The sequence below is a fragment of the Cottoperca gobio genome, chromosome 6 (assembly GCF_900634415.1).
Source record: "Cottoperca gobio chromosome 6, fCotGob3.1, whole genome shotgun sequence".
In the NCBI taxonomy this organism is placed as follows: domain Eukaryota; kingdom Metazoa; phylum Chordata; class Actinopteri; order Perciformes; family Bovichtidae; genus Cottoperca; species Cottoperca gobio.
The window spans coordinates 13,092,510-13,119,475 of record NC_041360.1 but is presented as its reverse complement, the minus strand read 5'-3'; the positions used below and the strand labels follow the sequence as shown (position 1 = coordinate 13,119,475).

General features: G+C 41.1%; 3 protein-coding genes across 5 annotated transcripts; 2 read left to right on the top strand and 1 right to left on the bottom strand.

Moving 5' to 3' along the window:
• The first annotated feature begins 116 nt into the window (after nt 1-116).
• On the top strand, nt 117-3,001 carry tmem60 (transmembrane protein 60). Of its 3 annotated transcripts, none has more exons than XM_029434705.1 (2): nt 117-463; nt 922-3,001. In XM_029434705.1, exon 2 carries the CDS (start codon nt 980-982, stop codon nt 1,382-1,384), a length of 405 nt encoding a protein of 134 aa, XP_029290565.1. In that variant the 5' UTR covers nt 117-463; nt 922-979; the 3' UTR covers nt 1,385-3,001. The 3 variants fall into 3 exon arrangements, with proteins under 3 accessions (XP_029290565.1, XP_029290564.1, XP_029290563.1); XM_029434704.1 differs by lacking the exon at nt 117-463 and adding an exon at nt 470-645; XM_029434703.1 differs by lacking the exon at nt 117-463 and adding an exon at nt 470-645 and having other exon boundaries at nt 890-3,001.
• LOC115010200 (round spermatid basic protein 1-like) lies at nt 2,791-12,802 on the bottom strand. Its single transcript, XM_029434688.1, has 8 exons — nt 12,217-12,802; nt 11,846-11,971; nt 10,712-11,418; nt 6,633-6,770; nt 6,360-6,502; nt 6,090-6,257; nt 5,885-5,996; nt 2,791-5,340 (listed from the first exon to the last, which is right to left on the bottom strand). Exons 1-8 carry the CDS (start codon nt 12,704-12,706, stop codon nt 3,613-3,615), a joined length of 3,612 nt encoding a protein of 1,203 aa, XP_029290548.1. The 5' UTR covers nt 12,707-12,802; the 3' UTR covers nt 2,791-3,612.
• Nucleotides 12,803-18,193: 5,391 nt separating this feature from the next.
• LOC115010198 (titin-like) lies at nt 18,194-25,073 on the top strand. The gene is made up of 2 exons (XM_029434685.1): nt 18,194-22,686; nt 23,899-25,073. Exons 1-2 carry the CDS (start codon nt 18,252-18,254, stop codon nt 24,624-24,626), a joined length of 5,163 nt encoding a protein of 1,720 aa, XP_029290545.1. The 5' UTR covers nt 18,194-18,251; the 3' UTR covers nt 24,627-25,073.
• Nucleotides 25,074-26,966: the final 1,893 nt, after the last annotated feature.

The window sequence follows — 26,966 nt, the reverse complement described above, 5'->3', positions numbered from 1 at the left end:
AAATGTTTTATTATAAATATATTATATATTTGCACTGATTAATGCTGACGTGTATAAGTAGCCACACACACGTCTAATGTGCTAGGTCATTAGGATGAGGGGGATCTACAGTAGCAGCTGGATTTAGTTTGACCGTTTAGTCGAGCTCCATTAAGCCACCTATAATCAGGGATTTTAGAAATACTGGGGTCATGAGTCCCAAACCCCCCCAATGTACCTCCCACTGCTGCTCCCCCAGGAACCTCCGAACAGACACCATGAAGAATTAGGATTTTCACATTTGTTTTATCTAGATACAAAAAGTCCAAGTATAAAATTACTGGAATCATCCAAGAATATATAATTGTAATATATTTTGCATGGTTTCTTTTGTAACCAGCCAAAGGGGTACCGGAAGCCTTGCAGTTATTCTATCAAAATAAAATATGCTTTTGTTTTGTAAAGACTAACCGGGAAGCTTGGAGTAAGTATTGGCAACTGCTGGCGGAGCACAAGCTGGAAGTAGCTAAAAGCTAAAAGCTAACTACACTATTCTTCGCTTTGGTCGAGCTGCTTTAAGGTTAAAGTCGTGTGTTTAAAGGACTGATATTTGTCTCGCTGGTGAAGAGTCGGGTTTTAAAGAGGTCCACTCTCCTGGTCAACTTGGTAAAACATCTTTCTTTGAACAATGTTTTATTTGGGTTTCACAAGTTAGCTATAAAGCTAGCCAACATACTGTAGCTTTACTAAGTGTAAGTAACATAAGTACAAATGATTCTACAAAGAGATGCATATTTATGAAAGCCTGGAGGATGTTTCTATGTGCGACCAAAGTTAACTCTTATTTTCAGTCATTACATCAAAGATAATGAGACTGAGCCTGCTGTGTTGTGCTTTGGTTTGTTTTCAGATCACTGTGTGTGTGTTTGTGTGTTACTTTAGCTGTGGTCCTCAGTCTCTCTGGTGTGGGTGACTCTGGCTCTGTGCCAGTCCTCTGTAGATGAAGATGTCCCTGGCCCAGCGAGTGCTCCTCTCCTGGATCTTCGCCCTGATCTTCCTCATCATGCTGGTCCTCAAGCTGGACTCTAAGATCCACTGGAACTGGTTTCTCATCTTCCTCCCTGTCTGGACCTTTGACACTATCCTCATCCTCATGCTGATAGTGAAGATGGCGGGGCGCTGCAAGCCGGACTTTGACCCCAGGGATGGCGAGCAGAGCCTGAAGAGGAGGCTGTGGTACCTGACAGCTCTTTTGTTGAAGCTTGCCTTCTGTCTGACACTGTGCTCCCGCCTGGAGAGGCTCACCGAAATGTGGGTCAGTGTGGTGTGTGTCCCTCTGTGGGTGCTGCTGGGTGGGGCGCTGGTGGAGCTGGGACACAATGTTTTCCACTACAGGCGGGAATGAACCAGAGGACTTTGCAATACAAAGCTTTTGAAATGTAACATGGGGGACAAAAACATTTTATGCTCGGGCATCTCCTGCTTGGGATGCACCAATCTGATCCACTGGATTGGTATCAGGGTCCATACTGACCTTAAGTGGACCGGGTATCGGTCAGACATGACATCGACATTAAATACAGTTTCTTTGTCAATGTCGTTATAAAATTCACTGTCTGCTATAAGTTACATTTAAATCACAGCAGGGTGCAAAATTAACTTTTTTTTGTTCACCAGCAAAGAAATGTTAACGTTTTACCAGCCACTCAATAGATGACCGGTGAGTTCTCCAAAGTGTGGTTTACAGGTTTATGGGGGAAGAAATAGCCCTAGTATCGGTATTGGAAATCTTGCCACAGTTAGAGCTAAATGTGTCATGTGATACCAAAGAAAAGATTTACATACACCAGTCCACAGAGTACATTAGTGTTCACATTACTGCCTTCTAAGCTTGTTTTTAGGTTGCAGGATTTATTGAAATGGACTAGGGTAATAAGAATTGTGTTTCATTTAGATTAGACCTGTTGTACTGCCAAGTGAGACTGGGTTTTAAGAAATGGAGCTAAGCAAACTGAGACACACAAGATCTGCTATTGTGATCCAAAACCAGTTACTTGCTCCACTAAATGTTGGTCTTCAATTCACCTTTTTAGGGAGAGATCACACACAAATACAGTGATGTGGGATCCTTGTGACACTAATCGTGCAATGACTGCATGAAATGATCCAATCTGCACTAGCATAGTGTGCCACTGAGCCATATATTATACCGGTTTGTGAAATCACTGTTGAAACGTACAACACTATCTGATCATTTCTGTGAAGAAGTTGGAAACCTCACATCCATATATCATGGTGCACACATGTATTATCTGTTAGTACCCATCCCAGGATGTCCCTCTGCCACTGACACTATTTGAATGTAAATCTTTAACTTCCTCTAAATATAGATGTACTATTGTGGCACCAAAGTTCACGGCAATCAATCCAATAGTTTTCAGTTGGACCAACATCATCTCTTGATCCAAGCCGCTTAAAGGGCCAGTGTGTTGCATTTAGGGGGATTTATTAGCAGAAATGGAACATAATATTTTCATTAGTGTATAATCTAAACTAAGAATTGCTGTTTTCATTACCTTAAAATGACCCCTTCATGTCATGGTCACGATTGCCTGAATGTCCTGAAAAATACTATGTTGTTACCAGGGCTTTGCACTAGGTGGCTCTTTACCGCAGTCCTGTAAAGGGAGGGCTGAGCGGAGGGGTATTGAGTTGGTTGCATTCTGCAATCGCAGCGCCAAACCTACACACTGTCCCTTTAAGTAGCTAAAAAGACAAATACTGAAAAGCAAGAGACACATTAACACCAAGTCCATATTTTTGAACCATTTATTGAGAGGTTCTGATCAGAGTATAAATCACACTACCAAGTCTTATCTTAGGAAATAAAATGTATTTACAACAAAATTTTCACATATATTGATTTCAAATAAAAACAGACAGTAAATGATATAAATAAGTTCTATGGAAAATAAAACTTGTCTTACAAAAAATATATGCAATTTCTGTATACATTTTCTCACATTGGTGCTAATAACATCTATACTGTACAGTTTTGGTACATACAGTATCATTTACAGCCCTGTGTGAGTCAAACAACGTCCAGTCTGAAAACAACGACTTGCTCCGATTTTGGAGTGTTATAAACGACAAACCCCATCGACTAAAGCAACATGGCAAAGAGCATTTCAGCAGGAGCTCGGTGTCTTACTGTAATGTCCCAAACCATGAACGTAATTCCTATAGCACGGAGTAAAGATGGTTGTTTTCAGATTGGCTAGTCCAGTACCTAAAATAGGTGCTTTAAGAGCGAAGCTAAGTAGTGCACAGGCACTGACACATGGGTCACATAACATTTTATATAGAGCCTACATACATTCGCTAACAAACGTGAAGTGAGCTACTTAGCTTACATTCTTAGGCACTGATAAAATACTTGGGAGTGCATCCTCTTTTCACTATGTCACTGGAGTAATGTGGCTGTGTCAGCAAAGAAATGGAATGCACCCCGCTCCCCGATTACAAATTAGAAAGACCAGTTGGTGTCTGAAGGAAGGATGCATTTTCAAATACTTTAAACAAAGCCTTGGCGTAAGTTGTACAGTAAAAAAAGAAGACTAGACATCTAGACATTCATATTAAGAAGTCTTTCTGTGTTTGCGGTGTGTGTGTTTTAAGGGGCTGTTTTAACAAGTGCTGTTGTGGCCGAGTGTCCTGCAGGGGTGTGGCAGGTTTTCCCTGCACTGTGTCCTTTGCTTTTGTACCTTTAGAGGGCACAACTGTCCGACTGTCAGATCCGGGCTTAGAGGAAGAGCCTCGAGAGTCACTGTGGTGGTGCGTCTTAGGCCGACTGTCTGTGAAAGAAAGGGCCAGAGTTTGGTGCGCTTCCATCGGCTTAAAGAGGTCAAAGGTGATGAGCGTCCGTGGTTGTTTGTGTTCTGGTGGTGCAGGACAAGAGGCAGACTTCTTCCTCTCCTCTTTACTGTTGACATCTTTATCCTTCTTTCCATCTTTTTTAACCTGAATGTTTGCAGGTTTTGGAGTTCCCGTCTTTCCGTCTTCTCTCCCCGACTTTGCCCCCTGCATACTCGACGTGTTGCCCTCCCTGTGCCCGCTCTTCTCCTTCTTCCCGTGTGAAGACTTGTGTTTATGCGAACAGGCGTCTCGAGCCTCCTCTCTGTCTGGCCGTAAGTGAGACGCTCCCTGTGATCCTCCCCTGTCTTTATCGTGCTCCTTCTCTCTCTTGACGTGGGGTTGTGTCTTTGAGTCCCACTCCTTGGACCACTTCTCGTCTCTCTGTGCAGGCATGGAAGTTTGAGAGGCTTTACTGCCCTCTCTTGTCCGCTCCTCGTCCTCTTTTTTCCTCATCTGCTGCAATGGCTGCGTCGGTGTACCACCCTCTCTTCCTCCCTCGACCTTAACCTTCTCCTGCTCTCTCACCCTGTCCTTCTCTCTATCCCTGTCTTTCCCCCTATCCTTTTTATCCCTTTCCTTCTCTTTACTCCTATCCTTATCCCTCTTTTCCTTATCTTTAACCCTCTCCTTGTCATCTTTCTCTCTTTTTCCTTTCTCTTTTTCCTTTTTGATGTGTAGTGTGTTGTAAGTGCTCATTATACTATCTTTAGTTTTCTCTTTTAGACCTTGATCTGGTACAGTGGTCTTTTGCTGCCTCTCTTCCTCCACGTAATTCTCCTTCCTAATTTGCTGCGTTGACTTTAAAGATGAACTGTCTACTCCACCCTCCTCGTGGCCCTTCTGCAGTGCCTGGCATGTGTCCCCATCTCCCCCTCCCTTGCCTTTCTCTTTCTCATCTTCCTCAGCTTTAGGCTCCATTGGTGTGCGAGTGAGAACACCTTCATCTTTCTCCTTCTTGCCAAAAGGTAGAGACTGTGTCGATGACACCCCCTTCATCTCAGCTCTGTTATCTTGCTCTTCCTCCTTGAAAATGTGTGTCGGAGTTTGTGAGGGTGGCTCCTCCCCTCCCTCGGAGTCCTCATCCTCCAACTTCGTCACCGTCTGTACAGCAGGATCACACTCCTTCCCCTGAACCTCTTCATCGTCCACCTCTTCATCTTCCTCCTCTTCATCTTCCTCCTCTTCATCTTCTTCTTCTTTGATATGAAGTGGTACTTCTCTAGGTGCACACTTCTCTTCCTTCACCTCCTCCTTCTCTTCGTGTTGGTGATACTGTTTGAGTCGGATGTGCCAGGCAAGACTGCAGACAGCAGACACAGTTTTGAACTGGTGGACAACTCCTCTGGGAATGAAGTAGATGTCATCGTGGTAGAGTTGGATTCGGGCATATCGGATCCCCTCCCTCCTTAGCTGGTTCAGCTTGGCATCATCGATCCACTGTACACACTGTAGAGGCAGTGACAGGAATACATAAGATTCAGTAAAATTAGCAAATATTTTAATTCTTGCATGGTGGAAAGAAAAGATTAACAGTGTGATCATGTGCACCAGCATTATTATACTGGGGAATTCCTCTACTCTAAATGGATTACCAAAAGACAACGTGGCATGTTAGAGATGCTCAAAGAAATGCTCTGGGTTTTCTTTTTTGAATTTAAAGCTGCATTACTTGACTTTCTTTGGACACTAGGGGACAATGCAACACACTGTAAACACAACTGAAATATTATCACCCTTTTATAAAGTAGATATGGCAGCCTACACATTCAGCAGACACAGAGCAACATTATCATTCATTTGGAGTCGTGTGTCTGGCCACCAGGCAAATGTTGATCCTTTGACCTCCTAGCTCTGTTTTTGATCTACGGAGGGGACCATCTGTCTCTTAAGCGGCTAAATGCTCGACTTTATTTGATACAATTGATCCCAACAGAAAACAAACTGAGTCATACCACTGTATCACACTACGCACAATTAATAACTAACCCACCTGAGACAGCGGTGGTTCGTGAAGGTCCAGCTGCAGCCTCATGACCACATCTGGGAAATCTCCAGCGTGGAAACACACAACATCTTTGGTGATCCGGCCAGGAGCGTCACTGCTGCAAGGCAATACGCAAAGTCCTGTTTACTGATCTGATATTCTATGCATTCTGTATGTGATAAAGAAAAAAAAGATTGCACGGTGTACTCACTCCTCTCCGCAGCGCACAGCCTTCAGCACACCTACAGCAGCAGTAGTTTGTCTCTCAAACCCCTGACCAATGTGGTCAGCGTGGGCTCTCGTCCGGTCCTCAAACAGCATCTCCCTGGGCTCACTGGCTCTGGGTAGATACTGCAGGTTCTTTATCTCATTGGTGGACCTGAAATACATTTATTCACAACAGGATATGTGTAAGGCATGGTTAAGTACCTCTACGTAGCATATGGAGGAAAACATTTACAGACTCAATATGTCACCCCACCTTTTCCTTTTGAAGGGTGATTTTGGCATGTCTGCCATAGGGATCATCTGTTCTCCCGGTCTGACCCACATAATAGGGCCGTCATCGCTCTCTGTGGGGCTCTGCAGCCGCAGACTGGAGAACGTTCCCCAGGGCAGAGTCCGCTGCATTATCACAGGGTGACAAAAATTTGAGTTACACAATGACTCTGTGCCATACATGGTGAAAAGAGAGACGGACAAGTCCACTGGCTGAAGGGGTGTGTCCACATGCAGTCATAACAAACACACTAACCTCCAGAAAGGGAGATTCCTCTAACATGTTGATGAACTCGGGAAAGTAGTCTCCAACCTCTTCGTCCACAGCACCGACCAGACTGACCTGCCGCATGGCGCCAGCACGGTACGTTCCCTGGGAATATGTCCGCTTCACCTACAGGAGGGACCCCAGAGAAGACAGATCAGACACTCGTCCAGCAGGTAACAAAAATATCCCACTGACAGGTAAGTACACCGTGAGAGAGATGTAATCATTTCCAAAATTCACAGCATGTGTTTATCTAACTAAATATTCTGATTCAATGCGTATTTGTAGGCGTTAAGCCTTTTAAAAACAACATTTTCACTGCGGTCAAAACACTTCGCACACAAAGGGAGGCACCGGGTGGTCCAGCAGCAATCTAATAGCACCATAGATTACATTTATATAACCACATATGTGTTCGTGTTGACTAAACTGACGAGTTACATTCATTATAGAAAGTTAAATTGATGAAAAGACTAATTTAATCCGATGAATACATTTATTCAAAGTGAGGAGGGCGATGACGTCATAAAATATGACGACAGACATTCAAAGCTTCATTCCAAAACCTGAATCGAAGCTTTGAATGTAAAATAAAGAGACATTCGGCACATCCCTACTAACATGTACTTTACTGTCAGCAGTATAAAACTTAATTTGCCTGGTTTTATGAAACACGTTCGTCTAACAATTGAGACTAGCACTGACAGTGTGTTCGTAATGGTGTAACCTTTCCAGTGCACCTGCCTTTAATAAAGCACTCATTTAGAGTACCATCAGCTTCTGCTTGGTAGTTAACAGGACCTAAATACAAAGATTCAAGTCCTTGGCCGAACTCCAAGACACTCAGTCAATACCAGAGGCAAATGTCAACACACGGCAAATAAAAGGCACGCTATTGTTACTCTGAGGAAAATAAAGGACACTGAAATTTACAAGCAATGGATTATACTACCAAATCAAGACAAACGGACTGACTGACAACAAAACTAGACCTCAGGTTCACATGAGTCCCTCATCAGACATCAAGACTCTGCTGAATAAACAGTCAACAATAAAGCCTCCACTTCAACGGTGTGAACGAGCTCTCGTGAAGCAGCACTGGAACTGAGGCTGAGACGGTACGAAGGAATGTACCAGGTACTATCCACAACTTTTCTTAATGGAAAACTAATGAACAGCGAGTCGAGTAGAACTGTAACATGCATTGAAAACGCTGATATAGTAAATAAAATATACATGATATGTATATATATATACACACATAATATATACAATATATTACACACACAAAGCTCAGGTCATCTTATTGGAAAACAAGCACGACTACAACAATGACGTTGGATGTACTTTTTATACTTACTGGTATTCTTATTCATTGATTTTCTGTATTTATCATTATTGACAGCTGTGCAAGTCCAAAATCTGGGGTTGGCTTTCACCCGCTGGCGAGCCCTGTAACCCTCGCTGAGCCTTGTTTGGAGGGACCAACTTTGAATGTTGTGCTTACAAACCGCAACCGACAAATTCTAGTTATTGTGCCTCTTAAAGGTTGGCCTTTAACAATGATAGATAATGACACTCGATGCTGACTGAACTGATTTGACAGAGCAAGTGTTTATTTAACTACTGTGTGTAAATATATATATTTTTAAAGACAGCTGCTCATAAAAAACACTTCTTGCAAGACTTCAAAGTCTAAATGTTAGCATAAGTCAGAAAATCCCCAAAAGTGTGGAAGAAAGTCTTTTTACAGATGAATACAAGTGTGAACTCTGAAACTAATCAATATTTCATTTACTCTGGTATTTGGTGACTTCCAAAGGATTGACTAGGCCACCAGCGCTCTGTTCTACTTGCTGTACAGACACGCTATCCTTTCTAACTTAAGTTGTGCGTAGAAGGATTTATATTCCAGCTGAAACATGTGCCTTACTATGCATTAAACTGATGCCAGGACAACGTGAAGACAGAGAAAGAGTAATATTTTGCTATATCTTCCCTCAAAGTGTACTTCACTTTGCTTACCGTGTGAACACTACAATAAAAAGTGTTTATAGGAAAAATAAAAAGTCAAAACATGCTGCAGCATCAGAAGAAGTTGTTTAGGATGCTCTAAAACGGTGATTCTTAAAAAGCGATGCAATGAAATACATGTAGTCCTGCATCTATTACTTCCACATGTAAGCTTAGTGCCAGTAGAAACTCTCTACAAACCGTCAGTCAGACAGCAGACAGTCGTGAATCACTCACTCACAACTCGGAGACGCTGAACGCTGTTGCTTAACCATCAAACACTGTCCACATCATCAGGAGACGTTAAACCCAAACTGGCTAAATTAAGAAAGTATGCTAAAAGTCGTATTGAGTTTGGTTTTATTGAGAACAGCAACTGGATGAAATGCACCATCTGCCTTATGTTGGTAGCGGAGGAAGTCATGCTGCAAGCTGAAGCAATATCTGATTACAAAGCACTTGGAGTATCAGTACGATCAGGAGAGAGACCTCGGGAACATACATTTCCCTGTTAGGGGTCCCGCACTTGAATCATTTAAAGTTTTCCTGACCTAAATTGACTATCTCAACTTTTAGAAACGATCAAATAATGCAAGAATACAAACTGATTACGTAGCGTGGACATCATTTCTGATCAACTAACTGCTGTCTCAGAGAGCAGATTTATTAATCATTACTTAGTTTATGGAAGATATAATAGATTTTCAAATCCTTTTGAAAGCGAGTTCTTGGTACTTCTTAAAGAGTTGACATTAATATCATTCAAACACACGTGCAGGGGAAACACTGTTCAGTCGCACATTGAAAGAAAGTAAACCAAAAAATAAAACTGCAGGTTTCCGATTACAAATCTTGTGCTATTCATAAAAAGGTCACTTCTACAAACAATCAAAGACAAATGCTTAATACAAACATTCATCTCAGATTGAGCAGCACTGGTGTTCATAATTTACTTTCTGACCTGTGCCTGGCAAAATCCTATTTTGATCTTATTAAATTAACTAGTACCGCAGGGTTTTTTAATTAGATTTAGAGTTTTCGATTAGTTTGAAATTAAGTTCTGTGCAGTAAGAAAGGAAAGTGGTCAGAAATAAACAATCAAAACACAACCAAGTGAAGGCGACACTCAATATTATCGCTCACAATAGGAGCTTGAGGAGAAGTAAAGCGATAACAACACAAACCAAGACTACTATGAAAATGTCACCCCGAATTTAGACCAATTTGCCGTCACCTATACGAAGCATACAATAACTTTTTGGAGCTCGTGGACAGTAACATTTTCTTCAATACGATCTTCAGAGGCTGACATGAAAGCACAACTCTAACTGAAGGTGCCACAATCCCTATCAAGAGGAGCTTTTCAAGAAACTATCATGTTGTGTGACAAACAACATGACACCATTAGCAGGGCAGTGTATTTGCAACAATCTGGCGATACACTACGTACCATGATACAGGCTTACTATTCAATATATTGCAAAAGTTGCAAAACTGTAAGCAAGGTGATATATTGAAAAAACTGTCACAGACACAACGCCACATGCATGAAAAAAAGTTACTTTTTAAATGCAACCGGAACAGCATTTGTATTCATCACAGTCTCTGTGACATCCAACATCATAGCAATACTTTCTGCCACAAATCTTTGCATGTAAACTATCAATTAAAAATGTATGCAGTGTTTTTGAGGATCAATACAGTATACAGTATCAGGAAACATAATATTGTGTAACTCAAGCATTTAGTATACTATTAGGGCTTATTGCTTCACAAGACAACCTGGACGCTGAGACACTTTGAACACCGGAGTAAAGATGGTTGGAGGCAGAGTGAAAAGCTATCCATCAAAAGCCTGGACAAAGACTGACACAGACAACTTCAAAACACAAACAAAATGTTGATGTGTTGTTTCAGCTTGTTGCAGTTTGTGCTGCTCACGTCACCAGACTACAAACTGACGCTTAACAGTATCACAGTGGAAAGTTCAGCATCCTCTTACACACAGAGCCATCACACTATGTTGCCTACTAAGGAGAGGACAATAATCTTACCTGAGCGAGGAAGTTGACCATGGTTGTTGTCTCTATGTCCTTCTTCCCGAGCACCTCCACCTTTACTGGCGCATTGGGGAACTTGAAGGAGAAGTAGTCCAGGAAGTCTGGGAGGTAGGATGCAGCTCCGTGGATGATCCCCATCACAAAACACGCAGCCTGGGCCTCGTCCTCACTGAACGACAGAGTCACAAACTCCTGGGCGAAACGCTGCATCTCAGCCGCAGACAGACCGGAGAGCTGCTCAGTGTAGGCGTGCGCCACAGACGCCCCGCCGTTGGCCTGCTGCTCGATGTGGATCAGACGGCCAAACTCCAGACCTGACAGGCCCGGCGCTGGGGTGCAGTGGAGCGGGGAGCTGTAGCTGAGCCTGTCCCTGACCATGGAGGAGATGGAGGCGGAAGTAGCGGCAGCAACAGCAGGATCCTGGTGGTGTTGTTGTGGTGGTGGTGGTGGTGCTGCTGCTGCTGTGGTGTTGTGGAGTAGACTGCTGCTGTCAATGCTGTTGTTTCCATTAACTCGACCCAGGAAGTCGGGTGGACCCAGAGACACTCCTGAACACACTGTCTGGCATGAGCGATGGTACATTTTGGGTCTGCTGTGTCTCTCCTTCACCCGCTCACCATCTTTGTGCTTCTTTTTCTTCTTCTTCTTGAGTTTCTTCAGCAGTAGGTCTTCATCAGAACCAGCTTTGGGCTTCTCAGACTCTATAACAAAATGTAAAGACATTTTTACAGTAAGTACAATGTTGTGCATCATGTGAGGCCTGTAGTATGTAGTACCATTTTATATACTTGACACAACGTGTGAACTTTCGACAACTTTGCATAAAATAAGGACATGTGTCTAACTAGGTTATTAATGTAACAGTGTATTAATATATGGCTATTGTTTGATATTGCATGAATTATAAATGTATGCCAGTTTATACTATTAAAATCAACATTTCATTAAAATTCTGACATAAAACATATTTAATCATATTGCTAAACAATTAATTGCATTACAATTACAGGTGACTTGAGTAAAGGGCATCAGCCACACCTGTAACACCGTGACATATTTAAGAGACTAATGTAATTCAAAGTTATCCCAAAATAATGAAAAATCGCTTAAGTTACATGGCATCCCTACCTTTCTGTGGAGAAATCACTTCTCCGTTTTCTCTTGCAATGTCATGTACAGGTGGCAATTTGTGATTTTTCCACTCTTTGCTCTTTTCCTTCTTCTTCTCTCCGTCTTTCTCATTTGCACTGTGATCTAAGAAGAGCAGACAGAGTGAGGTGAAATGCTGCTACATCCATGCTGAGCAACATAACTGAACAAACATTTCCACGTGTATACATCACCATCTGGGCCTAATAAATACTGGGGCCCGTGGTAGAGAATATTATGTAATAATGTAAAGAATATTTTATTGGAGTATTGCTTCACAAACCGTTTTGAATTTGACCATAAAGTGGTCTAAGAGTGCTGTAGTGAGTAGGCTGGCTGTGTTGTCCTACCTCTCTGTAGCATTTTCACGTCGCCGTTCTCGGTCTTTGTATGGCAGCTAGCTGGGCTCACTCTCTCCACACCAGCGGCTGAGCTCCGCTGCGCTTCACTGCTTTTCTCCTTCTCCTTGTGTCGTTTCTCTTTCGCCTTTTTCACTTTGTGAGGCGATGCGAGGAAGTTGCTGATTTTGAATATTTTCCGAGCGGGAGTAGCTGGCACCGCGGCGGCGGTGGAGTGGCTCGCCTTGGCCGGGCCGAAACTCCATTTCGCTGGGCTCCCACAACTCTGCTTCCCGTTGTGTTTTTCCCCTGCGCACACCTCTCCATTCAGTTTCCTGTGCTTCAGGCCCTTCTCCTCCACCCGGACCTTCTTAGGGGGAGGTGGGTAAATGTCGCTGGAAGACTGCGGTCGGCTCTCCGGCGGCCGTTTAGCTATCAGGGGTTTAGGGGAATTTGTTTTGCTGTTTGCTGCGAAATGCATGGAGTCCACGGCCTCGGCCATCTTGGAAGTTTCTATTTTTTACGGTCAGACGTAACTGGTGCGTGAGAGCCAGGCCGGGGGCGGGGCTTAGTGGGCTACGTGCCGACGCACGGAGGAGGGAGATCAGCAGACTGCAACAGCCTGGAGGACAAGAAACAGTACTGTACTGCTCACTGTGCAGGATGACTGCAACACTACCATGAGCACAACAGACGAGGCCTGCTGCTGACAGAAGGGGGCATTCATGATCTCAATTATTTGTCAGTTTTACTCAGTTGCGCTCAAGTATAGAGGAACAAAGTGGGAATGTTTTCTAATTATTTCAATTCCTCAACTATTTTGACCAACAAATATAAATGTACACAGATGTCGAGTTGTTAATATTATACCTTTAGTTGAAACAATTTTTTTTAATACGTTTTTCAATTGTGGGGAAGAATTTTATACATGGAAAATCCCTAATTTGCCAGAGAGGGCTTTACAATCAGTACAACATACTGTGACAACAACAACAACAACAACAACAACAACAACAACACAAATATCCACAGAAAGGAAAATGTCGATCAGGGAAGAAAATTCCTACATTTTGTAATAATAGTGTGATGGTTACTCTGTTGCACCCAATTAATGGATGTATTGTACTGCCATACACAATAATAATAATAATAATAATAATAATAATAATAATAATAATAATAATAATAATAATAAAGTTCTCAAACAGATATTTTCAGAGTCATTTTTAAGATAACAAATGCACCAGCAAATTATTTTTAGCTCATCCTGTCCCAAAACAATTTCCATAAACCTAATTTACAAATGTGTACATTGATATTTATACTAGATATTTTATACTTATAGCTGGAACATTACAAAAATGTTTGAATAGATATTCATCATTTACTGAAATATTACTTTAAAAAAATGTCTGTAAATCAAAAATCCTCATTAAACTAGTTTGTGTTAGTAGATGTCCTTTACAGTATATGCACATTTATAGAATAAATGTGTATGCTGAGATTACTCAAAATGGCACTAGGTGGCAGTATATTGATGAAAATACATTGAGGCTCTCTCTTTTTGCTCTCTGAAAATCTTCACACCTATTGACCCTCACAGCTGTGTTATTAAGGCTCCTGCTAAAAATAGTCAGAAATGTTGGGAGGTGTCAGTTGAAAACATACACATTTTTATTGCACAAAAAGACGTGGTTAGTCACAAGTTGAACTACATCCAAGATCTAAATACTATTATTCATTTAATGTCAACATTATGTGATTAAAAGTTCAACACAATGCCTAAACGCTGTCTTACATAACATACTAATATTAGATGAATGTTATTTTTTAGTATATTTCCCCCCAACTGTTGTCAAATGGTCCTCTCTCAGTCCACATCCATTTATATTTCACTCTTGTTCAGTATCGGCAGCCACTAAAGTAGAAGTATTAATCTGCCAAAACGATTGGAAAGGTAGCGTACACAGTGTTCATCAGCGCTGACATTGGCTTACTCTAAAATGAAATTTGTTTATTTCTTTTGACCTAAATTGTTTATTGGGTGAAAGTTACACTCAGCACTGACATTTAAACAGTCGCCATAATGAAGATGACAGTTTGCAGAACAATACAGTAAAAGTTATTTTTGGTTCCCATAACATGAGGCAGTGCAAACAGAATAATCCTTCAGACAGCGTAACAGTGGTGGAAAGTACATTTACTTAAGTACAAATCTGAGGTACTTGTACTTTACGTGGTATTTCCATTTTCAATGTCTCTTTACACTACAATTCAGATATAAATATTTTATTTTCACTACATTTATTTGGCAGCAATATTCACTTTGCAGATTAGGATTTTACATACAAAACATAATATAGAGTTTATAAAATATGATACATTGTTCATTAATAATCCAATGATATGATTTGTATTTAATGCTGTGACACTGAAGGGGCCAATTCTCTGCATTGAGTACTTTCACTTTTTTGAAGTACATTTTGTTAATATTTTTTCAAAGCATGACTTTTACTTGTAATGGGATATTTGTTACAGTGTGGTATGGTTACATTTACTCAAGTAAAGTATCATTACCTTCCTCCACCTTCAGTTTTCTGGATAAGAACATCGTTGTCATTCCAATATATTTTACTTTTAACAGCCTAAAGTCTCCTCTAAATATTGATGTAGGATTTGTACAGAGAAGAAGACAGGTTAGGAAACAGTCATTCACACATTCATGGGCATTTACATGTGGTCCATCCACTGTGTATTATGCATGGTTTCTATTAACCACAGCTGGGAAATACCCAAAATGCAGCACGCATCATTCAGTGTGAACATAAGGATATCATATGATGGAAAAAACATTGAATGCCTTAATGGCAAATGTCTTTATAGAAAGTTTATTACTGTAAAACTAAAAATGTTTTTTAATAATCTCGCCTATCATCGAAAAACATCGATTTATTTCTCATGCATGCCAAGTTCTCAAATAATTCCACTTTCACCTCAGAGTCTACTTCTGTTGTGCAGAAGGGGACAGCAGCAGTTAGCCTGTTCCCATGTTACGCCCGCTTTCCATATCCTTCATGAGGACGAAGATTCTTAAATAAAAGCTTCAAACACTGTCTTAATGAAGTCCAGGCTTTTGGGTTAGAAACAAATTGACCTGACATTATCTGGTGTTGGCTAGCTGTAGGAAATCCAGCCCAGATGTGAGACACTTTTCATTTTTAAGAATCTCTATCAGTCAATTGACAGATGAAAAACATTCCGACACAAGACGAAGGAATGTATCAGTTACTGAAGAATTAAGATATTGGCAATGAACAATTTATGTGAATATGAATGTGTGTGTGCGTTTGTGACAGAGAGTAAGAAAGAGACAAGGAGTGATACTTTAATTTAAAACTGATACACACTGATCCACAGGATTAAGGAAGGTGTGGTATCAAATAACTGTTTTGCTAAATTAATTTATGTTTATTTGTTCTCGGCATGCAAACAGTGAGTCAGTAGAATAATGTTGAGCAGGTAGGTTTTATGCCTTCAGGCAGACAGACTGAGTGTGGTATTACAAGTGGCTAGCCCTGCACTACAACAGCCGTTGGGTTCACTCCAGTTCAGTTGGAAATGAGAAACTTATGCACATAACAGACATGACCGACGACACTGACTCTGCCCAAAGTGGAGGGAGATGAAGTGGTCTGCCAGGAAGCCCAAGCAGCAAAGCTGGACTGATGGTCAGATGTTTGTTCTAGTCTGCATGGAAAAAGCCACAGTGTTTACATGATCGAGGACAGAGAGTGGGCCAAGCCAGCTCACTTAGAGAATTCAAAACACTTTATCCCAAGAGGGCACCTTGAGGATAAAAAAAACTGCTGTCCATAAATGGGTAAAGCCAGGAGTGAGGGTATTATTGGGAATACTAGACTTTCTCACAGCGCTCCGCAGAACAGAATGGACGCATTTAGATTGGCTGTGGACCCTCTTAGCCTTAATCAACTGTATTAATCATTATAGTTTTCATATAGCCTGTGCATCAGGTTAGTTTGTTGTGGCTAAGCAGCACTGTCTGAGATTTATACTTGGCTGTGCTGTAAAAGATGTGGTTCTATGATAATAAATCAATACAGCCTAGTGTTCAGACAGAAGTCTCTAGAGAGTGTAAACATTTCTCTCTCACTATTTCCCAGTGTAAGTGTTGAAGTACTGAAGTGACTGTGAAAGGTGAAAGGACACTTATTCCTGGCTTTTATTCTGCCAACAGTTATCAAATGTCAAATGAGCTCATAGATGCATTAGCGTAGATAATAACAAATTACCATCTTTATATTTACGGATTACAAAGCCTCTACATTGTCTAGTTAAAACATATTACAGCCTATTTTCCAAAGTAGAACAAACCGAATTGTTTGATCTTTGACTCATCCTCTCAAACTGTAGCATTTCAGGCTGTTATGCTTGTTCAAGGTGTCTTTTCTCCAGACATAACTATGAGCTTGCAGGTCATTGCTGTTCTATATTGAGTTTTATTCCACCCTAACCTCGTTTTTCATCTCTAAGTTGATGCTTCCCACAGTCCTCTCACGAAACAAATGGTTTCCTTTCTCATTATCAGAGGACAGTTGAAAAATCTCTCCAGATGGTGCAGTCAGATCAACAGGCCAATGAAAGAGACAGAGAACATAAATGCACAACGTTCACGTTTCATTGCAGTCTAAAAATAAGACAATTTAAGTGGACTAACAAGCATTATAAATGGACAAATCTCTGAAACATCAAACGCTGGCATTGCATGCTATCACTCATATCTCATATCCTGTGGTTGGACTGACATTTACACCCCGGTTCTGAGAAAAAAAAGCCTCATTATCTAAACTCCCTGCTAAGCAGATGCCTCATTTAGTTCATGTGACTGTGTTTTCTCTCTTTCTTTTTTTCGGACTATATGTAGACACAATGAAATAGCAAAGAACCAAAATCTTGGTTGAATGGACAGTCTGCACACGGCGAACTTAGCCTCTCCACCCGGAGATTGTCTCACCAATTCCTAACACTTGTTGAGGATTAGTCCTGTCCCAGTAAAGTCAATAGCACATGATATATTTATCTCCCCTTGCATTGCATTTGAATCAAGCAGCCTTCTTGGATAAATCTGACATTCCTGACTTGTATTACTCTTGAAACTCAACTAAGCCCCTCAGCTTACAGTAAAATGAAATACGTCCTTACAAATCTGAGCAACAAACTCTTGGCTCTGGCCCAGCAGCCAATATTCTTGCTACAGATGCATATTTTGACCTGTCGCATCTGTAACTCACATGTTCGTGGACACGACAGGAAGCTGGGGAAGCGCCTGCCAAAGCAACTGTGACACACATGCACTTAGTACATCATGGAGTGAGAATGCATTACAAATGGTCTTCATTAAGTGACGTGATTACAGTGAAGATACTTTGGAATGTAATAATAGGATTACAATAAGACACATGCTTTCTTAAGCTTTCACAGTTTGCGTTATTTTGTGACTGATATAGAACTGTTACAGCTAATTCAGCTTAAGTTATACAGTAGAACTATTTTACCATTTCCTCACACTTCATGCTTATCATCCCCTATCTCAGTAAGACCATCTACTAAGAAACACATCCACACAATCCTCATCTCACACTCTATTTTTTTTCTATTTCACCTGTTTCCCTCTCAAAGCTTCACGCTCCTCATTTCTCTTCTTTAGACTCACTTTCCACTAAACAGCTCTATTAGTTCCCCCTCCTTCCTCTTCTCCCTCCCACCTTACCTCCTCCTCTCACTGTCACTGTCTCAAACTGAGGTGGGTCTTTTTTACACTCTCTCCCACTTATCCTTTTACTCTTTACTCACAGGACGCAATGAGGTTCACAGCACTGTGCATATGTGGGACCTTCCTGGCCTTCTCAAGCCTCTCTTGGACCACAGCAGACTCTGATGAAGAAGATTTCCTGGGGGATCATGGATTTGGACCCTGCACTGCAACTTTGAGACCTAAGGGGCCGTGCATACAGGGGCAGGATGAGAGCATGTGCCCATACCTATTCAGTCTGCCGCCGCTGACTCTCCATTTGCCAAAGCAGCTCAGAGAGCTGGAAGAGATTGTGAAGGATTTGCAGAAGCTGAAGGACAATGTGGACCAACTGAGAAAGATGTGTGCAGATTGTACAGTAAGCCAAACTGAGAGAGAGTGTGGAAGGCAAAGTGAAAGAGAGCATGAAAAGCGGAATGAGGGTACTGATAGACATATGGATGAGAGTAACTGGCTGAATGAAAAAAATATTGAGAGGCCAAAAGAGTGTGGGACAGACAGGGTTAAAGCGGAAAAGACTATGGAAGGAGAATTAGGAGACGGTGACACTGAGTCAGAAAAAATAACGGTTTTGGAAAAGAAAGGGAGAAAGAAAGGGGAAGCAGAAAGAGAGAACGATAAAGGGGTCGTAAAAGAAAATAGGAGGGAAGAAACCCAAAAAGAAGTGGCAGAAAGAGATGGAAAAACTAAGACAGAGAGGGCAAAAGAAAAGGACAAATTGGGCAAGGCAAAGTTGCCAATGTCTGGTGGAAATGAGAGAATAGTGGATATGGTCAGAAAAAAGATTGTTGAAAAAAATAACAGGGAGACAGAGACAGACAGAAATGAAGACAAAGATGGAAAAGGAAATTCAAAAGGAGATCCAGAGGATACGTTGGAGAATGGAAAAGAGAAAACAAGTCATGAAAAAAATAAGGAGAAAACAGAAGAAAGTGACCATCACGTGTGGCGACATGAAACAAAGGAAACAGAGAAAAAGACCCAAACCGAACAAAACCGGGGCAGTGATGGAATAAAGATGTCTGAGGACCATGATGAGCATACAAATAAGGAACGAATGCAGCAAAGGGAGGAGAGGAAAAAGGAAATGGGAACTAAAGTGGAGCGAAATAATGAGAAACCAAAACAGACTGAAAGCATCGGGCATGAAGAAAAAGAGAAGACTATAAAAGAGGAGGAGGTGGAGGACCGGGAGATGGGAACGGAGATCAAAACAGAAGCAGAAAAAACGGTTCAGAGTGTGCAGAGAGACAGTGACGGAGAAATAGTAGCCAGGAAGGCAACTGAGAGGACAGACTTTGTTTCAATCAGCCCGACTCCTCACTCTATCATAAGTTTAGCTCCGGGGCATAACTATATGGAATCAAACGAAGCTATAACCTTTACGTCATCTCTTCCATCTCCTCCTTTCTCCAGCTCAACTTCTCATTTGCTCACATATGTCAATCGAGGGATGCCGATAGTTGCTGATGAGCCACCAACCCAAAGCCCAGTCCTTGGAGCAGCTGGCATTTCTGAGAACCCAAGCTCTGATGCAGAGGAAGGCTTCAGGACCAAAGGTAGGCCAACAACAACAGCCATATTAAACACGTTGGGTGGTCCTAGACAACAGATATCCAGTGCCACTTCACCGTTCACCTCTACAACTAGTACAGGCTTCCAGGGTCAAGTTAGCTCAACTACATCAACTACAACCACCACAACTCCTCATTATAATTTATACACAACTACAGTCCCAGGAGTCGTAAACCGCAATCGTTGGGCAGTTAAAAAGAACATCAGCTCAAACACTAAAACTGGTGTGAAACCTCTTCCAGGCCGAGGACCAAAGCCCAATGAAAAGCATAAACCTGCAATCAGGCCTGAAACAGACCAAAAGCTTAAAAATCCTAAGAATGACCGTAAACCGGACCAAGCTCCTTTGCCTGACAAAAAAACTAAACATGACCAAAAGCTCTCTAATCAAAAACCCACAACCGACCAAAAATCTAAACCTGGCAAAGACCCTAAACAAGTCCAGATTCCAAAACCTAACCAAAGACCTCTATCTGATCATTTACCAACTGATGAAAATCTGAAAAACAATAAAATACCTAAACATGACCAAGAGCATACAACTGATCCAAGCCAGGTACTGACTGAAAAGCCAAAATCTCATCAAAAGTCTATGCTTCCTGTTCAGAGACCTACATATCATCAAAGACCTCAAACAGTAAACGCAACTGGTTCTGATAAAGACCCTCAAACTGACCAAGAGCCTGAATCTGTCAAAATCCCAATTATTACTCAAGACCTAAAACCTAAAAAAAAGCCAGTCCATCCTCTCAAAACCGACCAAACACAAAAACCTCACAAAAAGCCGAAAAGTGAAGAAAAAACTGAACTTGATCAAAGATCTACAATAAACCAAAATGTTCCACCTGTTCAAGAGCCTGAAAGAAGGGAAACAACTAGCCCCAGGACAAAACCTACTCAAAAGCCTATAACAGAATTAATGGAAGGTTCTGATGAAAATCCTTTGCCCGAGCCCATATCTGCCAAAGACTCAACACCTGGACATGAGCTTACACCTGAGAGTGCCCTAATCAAACCTCCTGATCCAAGCCAGGTACTTATTGAAAAGCCAAAATCTCATCAAAAGTCTATGCTTCCTGTTCAGAGACCTACATATCATCAACGACCTCAAACAGTAAACACAACTGGATCTGATAAAGACCCTCAAACTGACCAAGAGCCTGAATCTGTCAAAATCCCAATTATTACTCAAGACCTAAAACCTAAAAAAAAGCCGGTTCATCCTCTCAAAACCGACCAAACACAAAAACCTCACAAAAAGCCGAAAAGTGAAGAAAAAACAAAACCTGATCAAAGATCTACAATAAACCAAAATGTTCCACCTGTTCAAGAGCCTGAAAGAAGGGAAACAACTAGCCCCAGAACAAAACCTACTCAAAAGCCTATAACAGAATTAATGGAAGGTTCTGATGAAAGTCCTTTGCCCGAGCCCATATCTGCCAAAGACTCAACACCTGGATATGAGCTTACACCTGAGAGTGCCCTAATCAAACCTCCTGATCCAAGCCAGGTACTTATCGAAAAGCCAAAATCTCATCAAAAGTCTATGCTTCCTGTTCAGAGACCTACATATCATCAAAGACCTCAAACAGTAAACACAACTGAATCTGATAAAGACCCTCAAACTGACCGAGAGCCTGAATCTGTCAAAATCCCAATTATTACTCAAGACCTAAAACCTAAAAAAAAGCCGGTTCATCCTCTCAAAACCGACCAAACACAAAAACTTCACAAAAAGCCGAAAAGTGAAGAAAAAACTAAACCTGATCAAAGATCTGCAATAAACCAAAATGTTCCACCTGTTCAAGTGCCTGAAAGAAGGGAAACAACTAGCCCCAGGACAAAACCTACTCAAAAGCCTATAACAGAATTAATGGAAGGTTCTGATGAAAGTCCTTTGCCCGAGCCCATATCTGCCAAAGACTCAACACCTGGACATGAGCTTACACCTGATAGTGCCCTAATCAAACCTCCTGATCAAAAGCCTAAACCCAGTCAGAAAATTCCTAAAATAAACCAAAAACCTAACCAGAAACCTCCAGAGCTCATAACAGGCCAAAAGACTAAACCTAATGTGAAGCCTAAACCTGACCAAACACCACAAATCAATCAAAGGCTTAGAACACCTCGGCCTGACCAAAAGCCTGAACTTAACCTTGAATCTTTGCCTGATCAAATTCCTGAGGCAGAATCCAACAAAACATCCAAACTGAGGCCTCCACCCAGAGCCAGGCCACCTACTAGACCTACAATCAGACCAGGAGCAACACCTGTTCAAAGGCCAAAACCAGCAGTGCAACAAAAGCCAAGTCCAAAGATAAAAACAGATTTAGATCCTCTACAAATCAGTGAGACCACTTCAGACGACGTCCAAAACTCTCAAACTTACATGCTACCTGCACCTGGCCCTGTAACACAGATTTCTGAAGTAAATCATTCCCCAGGGGACACAGAGTTCAGTCCCAGCACACTGAAAACAATCACTCTGGATCCAAAGACCTCCAACAGCCTGGAAACTGGACCCTTCCCTCACCGTCACACTCTCTCTGAAGGCTTCACCATGAGCCCAAACAGCAGGATTGCGTCTGATCTGAGGCCACAAACAGCCGGTCGACCACCATTGATCCCAATGACAACAAGACCAAACAAAATCATCCATGGGATCCTCCCAAGTGTTATCCCTAGCACCAGTCCAGGATCCACAAAGCCGTATAAAGCTTCCAATACTGACTCCATCTTACAAACTGAAAAACTTCCCAATATGGAGGAAACAGCACCCAGACAAACTCCAGATCCAGACAAAATGATGATTCAAGTCCCTACCCCCAGTGCCCAAACTACCTCCACAATCAGCCCTGACCTCAGGTCAACAACCCCTGCCACCTCTGGCCCCGAGCCCCAAGCTGCTGAGTCTTCCACTCCCAGTGCACGTGAGCTGCGTGTAAAAATCAAGCAGGTGGCTGCTTTCTTCAATAACAGCCTGAGTCCAAATGGAAGACCACCAGACAGGCGTCCAAAAGATCACCAAGAAGACAACCAGGGAGGCAGCAGGCCTGACAGCAAACTAGCATCTAAAGGCAAGAAATATTCATTTTGATCAAGTTTTGTTTTTATATGCATGAATCCACATAAAGTAGCTCACTTTATGCAGAGATTGTGGTTGTTATTGACAGACCTAGCATGTAATTACATTAGCATGTATTGCAGCACACAACATTGATTTGTACCACCATGTATAAAACTGTAATGGTTGCTTTGTTTCAACAGTGAACTCAAAGGAATGCATTAACACTCACTGCACAAAGGGGTTATCAAAGAGAGAGAGAGAGAGAGAGGGGGAGAGAGAGAGAGAGAGAGAGAGAGAGAGAGAGAGAGAGAGAAGAAAACATATGCAACTCCACAATGAAATTCTCAGAAATGTACAACTAACCTCATAAACATCTATTGTGTTTTGTTGACATTACATCACAATAATAAAGAAAAACGGTCATGCATTAGTATTTCAGAGCTCATAATTGTATTAGTCACTTAGCAAATTGTTATGACCTGAGCTGAAAGGATTTTAAGTAAGAGGACCACACGGTAAGCTCTATTGATCCTCATATATATATGAGATAATGATGTGGTCTGAGATCATCTTTGTACCATACGTCAAGGCTAAACAAGGAATTCGCATATGTGTGCAAAATACGTGTCTGCATTAGTGTCGTGATTAAAGATAAAACCACAACTACGTGTAGACTAACAGCTTTAAAACATCCTTCAATGGAGCATGGCTTACAGTAAGTGAATAATTTGGCATCAGATCAATCTAATGGATTCATCAGTTTAACACTTGAGTTCAGATGAAGGTGAAGGTCTTCTTTATAGACTATATATTTGTGTTTTTTTTTTTTTTTAAATCAAAACATTCACTAGGAAAAGACTATTGTTATTTTATAAATACACATTTTAAAATCTGCACTTACTTGCATCTCTAAAATCCATTATTTTAAATACGGCATGTGTATCTACTGTGGAGGTCCACCTTTAAATTCTTCAAAAACACTAAATCTTTTATAGAGGAAAAGTAGGTTTTCCCTGACCTGTTGCACTTGTGACCTCACCCAACACATTTCATGGCTACATCACAGCTGCAAGAACATATCATCATCACCTGCAAGATATGCGCAAAAGCAGGACTTTGGTTAGATAACTCTCTAAATGAATGAAGGCAAGTTACATTTTGGATGATTTTGTGACAAAGCTGTTAACAATTCATAATTTCTTTCCATTTTCCTTATCTGCAGTTAGGAGAGACTGCTCCGACCACCTGGACAGGGGCGCGACAAAAAGCGGAGTGTACCTGGTGACCCCTGACCTCCGCAGCAAAAGCTTCCCAGTCTTCTGTGACATGGAGCTGGATGGAGGCGGGTGGACGCTCCTGCAGCGTCGACAGGACGGAAGCGTGAGCTTCAACCGCACCTGGGCTGAGTACAGATCAGGCTTTGGGGAGCTGGACGGAGGGGAGTTTTGGCTGGGAAACAATATGATCCACATGCTGACCCGAGACAGGGACATGAAGCTGCGGACGGAGCTGGAGGACTTTGGCGGGATGATGGCGTATGCAGAGTACGAGCACTTCAGGGTGGCAAGTGAACGGATGCGCTACAGACTGACGGTAGGCGGTTACTCAGGTACTGCAGGTGATGCTCTTCGCTTTAGCAATAGTTATGATCACAACAACAGGGCGTTCACTACGCCGGACAGGGACAACGACCGCTATCCATCCGGGAACTGCGGGGCCTACTACAGCTCCGGCTGGTGGTTTGATGCCTGCATGGCTGCAAACCTCAACGGGAGATACTATGTGGGGAGATACAAGGGAGTCCGGGATGGTATTTTCTGGGGGACGTGGCAGAACATATCTACAGAGTATTACCCCACTAATGACAGACACTCTTTCAAAACTGTCAGGATGATGATCAGACCAAGAGGCTTTGCACCAAAAGCTGTGACTCTACCAGGGCATGTCTGAAAAAATCAAGAAAGGTCTCACTAACTTCAACCATAAGCTCCTAAAATGCTCCTTACAATTGAATAAACCCTAGTATACCCTCCACACTGTACACTAGCGCCGCCTTGTGGTGTTTGATTCGACAAAACTGATTTGTTCACAGGATAACATGACATTAACTGAGGATGTACATAGTTACGAAGGTTATGGTCATAATTACATAGTATCTTTTTTATAACCTTTTAATGTTGATAAGTCTTTTTTTGAGAGCTGAATTTGTTTAATGACAAGAGATGGAAATCTTGTGAAGAGTTATTTTTCAGTGAATCTGACGGGTATGTAGCAACAGAGAATGATACGTTTTATTATGGCAGTACTGGAAAGCCAGATGATGGTTGATTTAAGCTGTATGGATTGTTTTATAATTAAGATTGTTTTGTTAAGATAAATAAAATTGCTGAATATGTTTTTGCTTTTCATTTCTTGTAACGTTATCTGCAAACTTAAGTACAAAACAACCAATAAATTCAACAATAAGTAGACTCAAATCAACATTGTCAACAGAAAAGCAACCACAGATTCCTCAGATACATAATGGGACCTATCAGATTTACATGACAGATTAATTGTTTTAATCTGCAACATGCAGTACAAGTCTATGTTTCGTTCGATTGCAAAATAACTCATGATGAAGTTCTGAATGCTATTCTGAAACTTAAAAACAACACACTCACAGAGTTCTGTAAGACATTTTCAGTTGAATTGACCCCTTTTATTCTCAATGTCCTTTAGGAAAGTATTTCCTATTGTATTACCAACTAAACTAAATGGCCTCATCACCCTCATTTCAGACCCCCAAAACGATTCTCATTTGATGGATAACTGGCTTCCTATCTGTTGACGATAAAGTACTGGCTTTTTTTTCTTGCTTATAGAATCAAGAAAACGTTAGTCTCTATAATTGACAAGTCACAATCTGGCTTTATGTCAAACAGGCACATTTCAAATAATGTTTACTTCTAGATTCATTCAATTATCCTGAGCTTGTTAATGATAATAGCTTTATTCTATTTTTATTTTATTTTTATAAGCCCTTTGATTCGCTGGAACACACATTTATTTATCAATCACATTACAAATTTGGCTTTAGTGACTATTTCTGTCATTCCATCAAAACACTTTAGTCAAACGGTAATTATTCACTCAAACTTGCGGTACCTCACTCCGTTTTAAGCTATCTCTGGTGTTTGTCAAGGGTGCCCGGTCTCTTTATATTTATTTTTACTTGCTGCCCAACTCCTCTTCACTTAAATCCTTGAAAGTAATATTAATATTAAAGGTATTTCTGTAGCTGGTCGACAGATTACCATAAATCAGGTGGGTGATGACACTACAGTTTTTTAAAAGATTCAAACCAAAATTCCTGTTGCAATTAAACACATTCAAATATTTAAATATATCTTTATATATGTCTTTAAATATAAATACATGTGAACTGTTGCCCATTGCACAGTGTCAACTAACATATTTATATGCCATTCCTGTGAAGTCCCAGGTAACATATTAAGGTAAGGTATTCTGATAAATTAACGATTCAATTTAAACTTCAGCCCCATTATCAATAAAACTAAAAAATGAAGGTATATCCAGGTTGACATACTGCACTTGCTTTAATTGATGATTCCTCTGTTAGTAAATCTATTGATAAGAAGCTATTTAAGTTTGTTTGGAAAAACAAAACCCATTATATTAAAGCTCTGTGATGATGAATACTATAGACTCTGAAGGCCTTAACGTTTTAGATGTTACTGCCCTCAACTACACCTTTAAAATAAACTTTGAAACCCAGAATCCATTTGAAACTTTATTCCACATCACATTTTTTTTATGCCTTTTTGGTCCAATTAAAATATTGAAGAATTACCATTTATAATAGTTCATTTCCACAAACAAATGCTTTTAGCTTCGTCTCTTAATTACAAACACTGTTTCTCTGCGCATAAATATCTCATCTGGAATAACCTTGACATAGGCCTACTATACAAAAACAAATCTATATTTTTTCCTAAATTGGTTGAACAATAATATTGTTTTTGTAAAACTCAGAAGGTCTTCTTATGAGATATTCTGAATGTTTGCCTACTTATCCCTGTCACCCCAAAATAATTTGGTACTGTAATCGATGCCATTCCATTCAAATAGCTTTGGACGCGAGGAAACGCTTCAAGACACGAGCTCCCTGCAACGACGTCACCTACGTCATGCTCGCATAGGCCCACTGATTGGACAAGACCTAAAGAAGGGCGGTGCTAACTTTACACAAGAGTGTACATCCGGCTTGTCAAGTTAATTAAAGTGATA

Coding starts and splice junctions, on each gene's coding strand:
- tmem60 (XM_029434705.1), top strand. CDS start 980: ATGAAGATGTCCCTGGCCCAGCGAGTGCTCCTCTCCTGGATCTTCGCC.
- LOC115010200 (XM_029434688.1), bottom strand. CDS start 12,706: ATGGCCGAGGCCGTGGACTCCATGCATTTCGCAGCAAACAGCAAAACA. Junction 6,503..6,632: donor AGGAATCTCCCTTTCTGGAG/GTTAGTGTGTTT, acceptor GTGATAATGCAG/CGGACTCTGCCCTGGGGAAC. Junction 5,997..6,089: donor GCTGTGCGCTGCGGAGAGGA/GTGAGTACACCG, acceptor ATTGCCTTGCAG/CAGTGACGCTCCTGGCCGGA.
- LOC115010198 (XM_029434685.1), top strand. CDS start 18,252: ATGTGCCCATACCTATTCAGTCTGCCGCCGCTGACTCTCCATTTGCCA. Junction 22,687..23,898: donor CAGCAAACTAGCATCTAAAG/GCAAGAAATATT, acceptor CCTTATCTGCAG/TTAGGAGAGACTGCTCCGAC.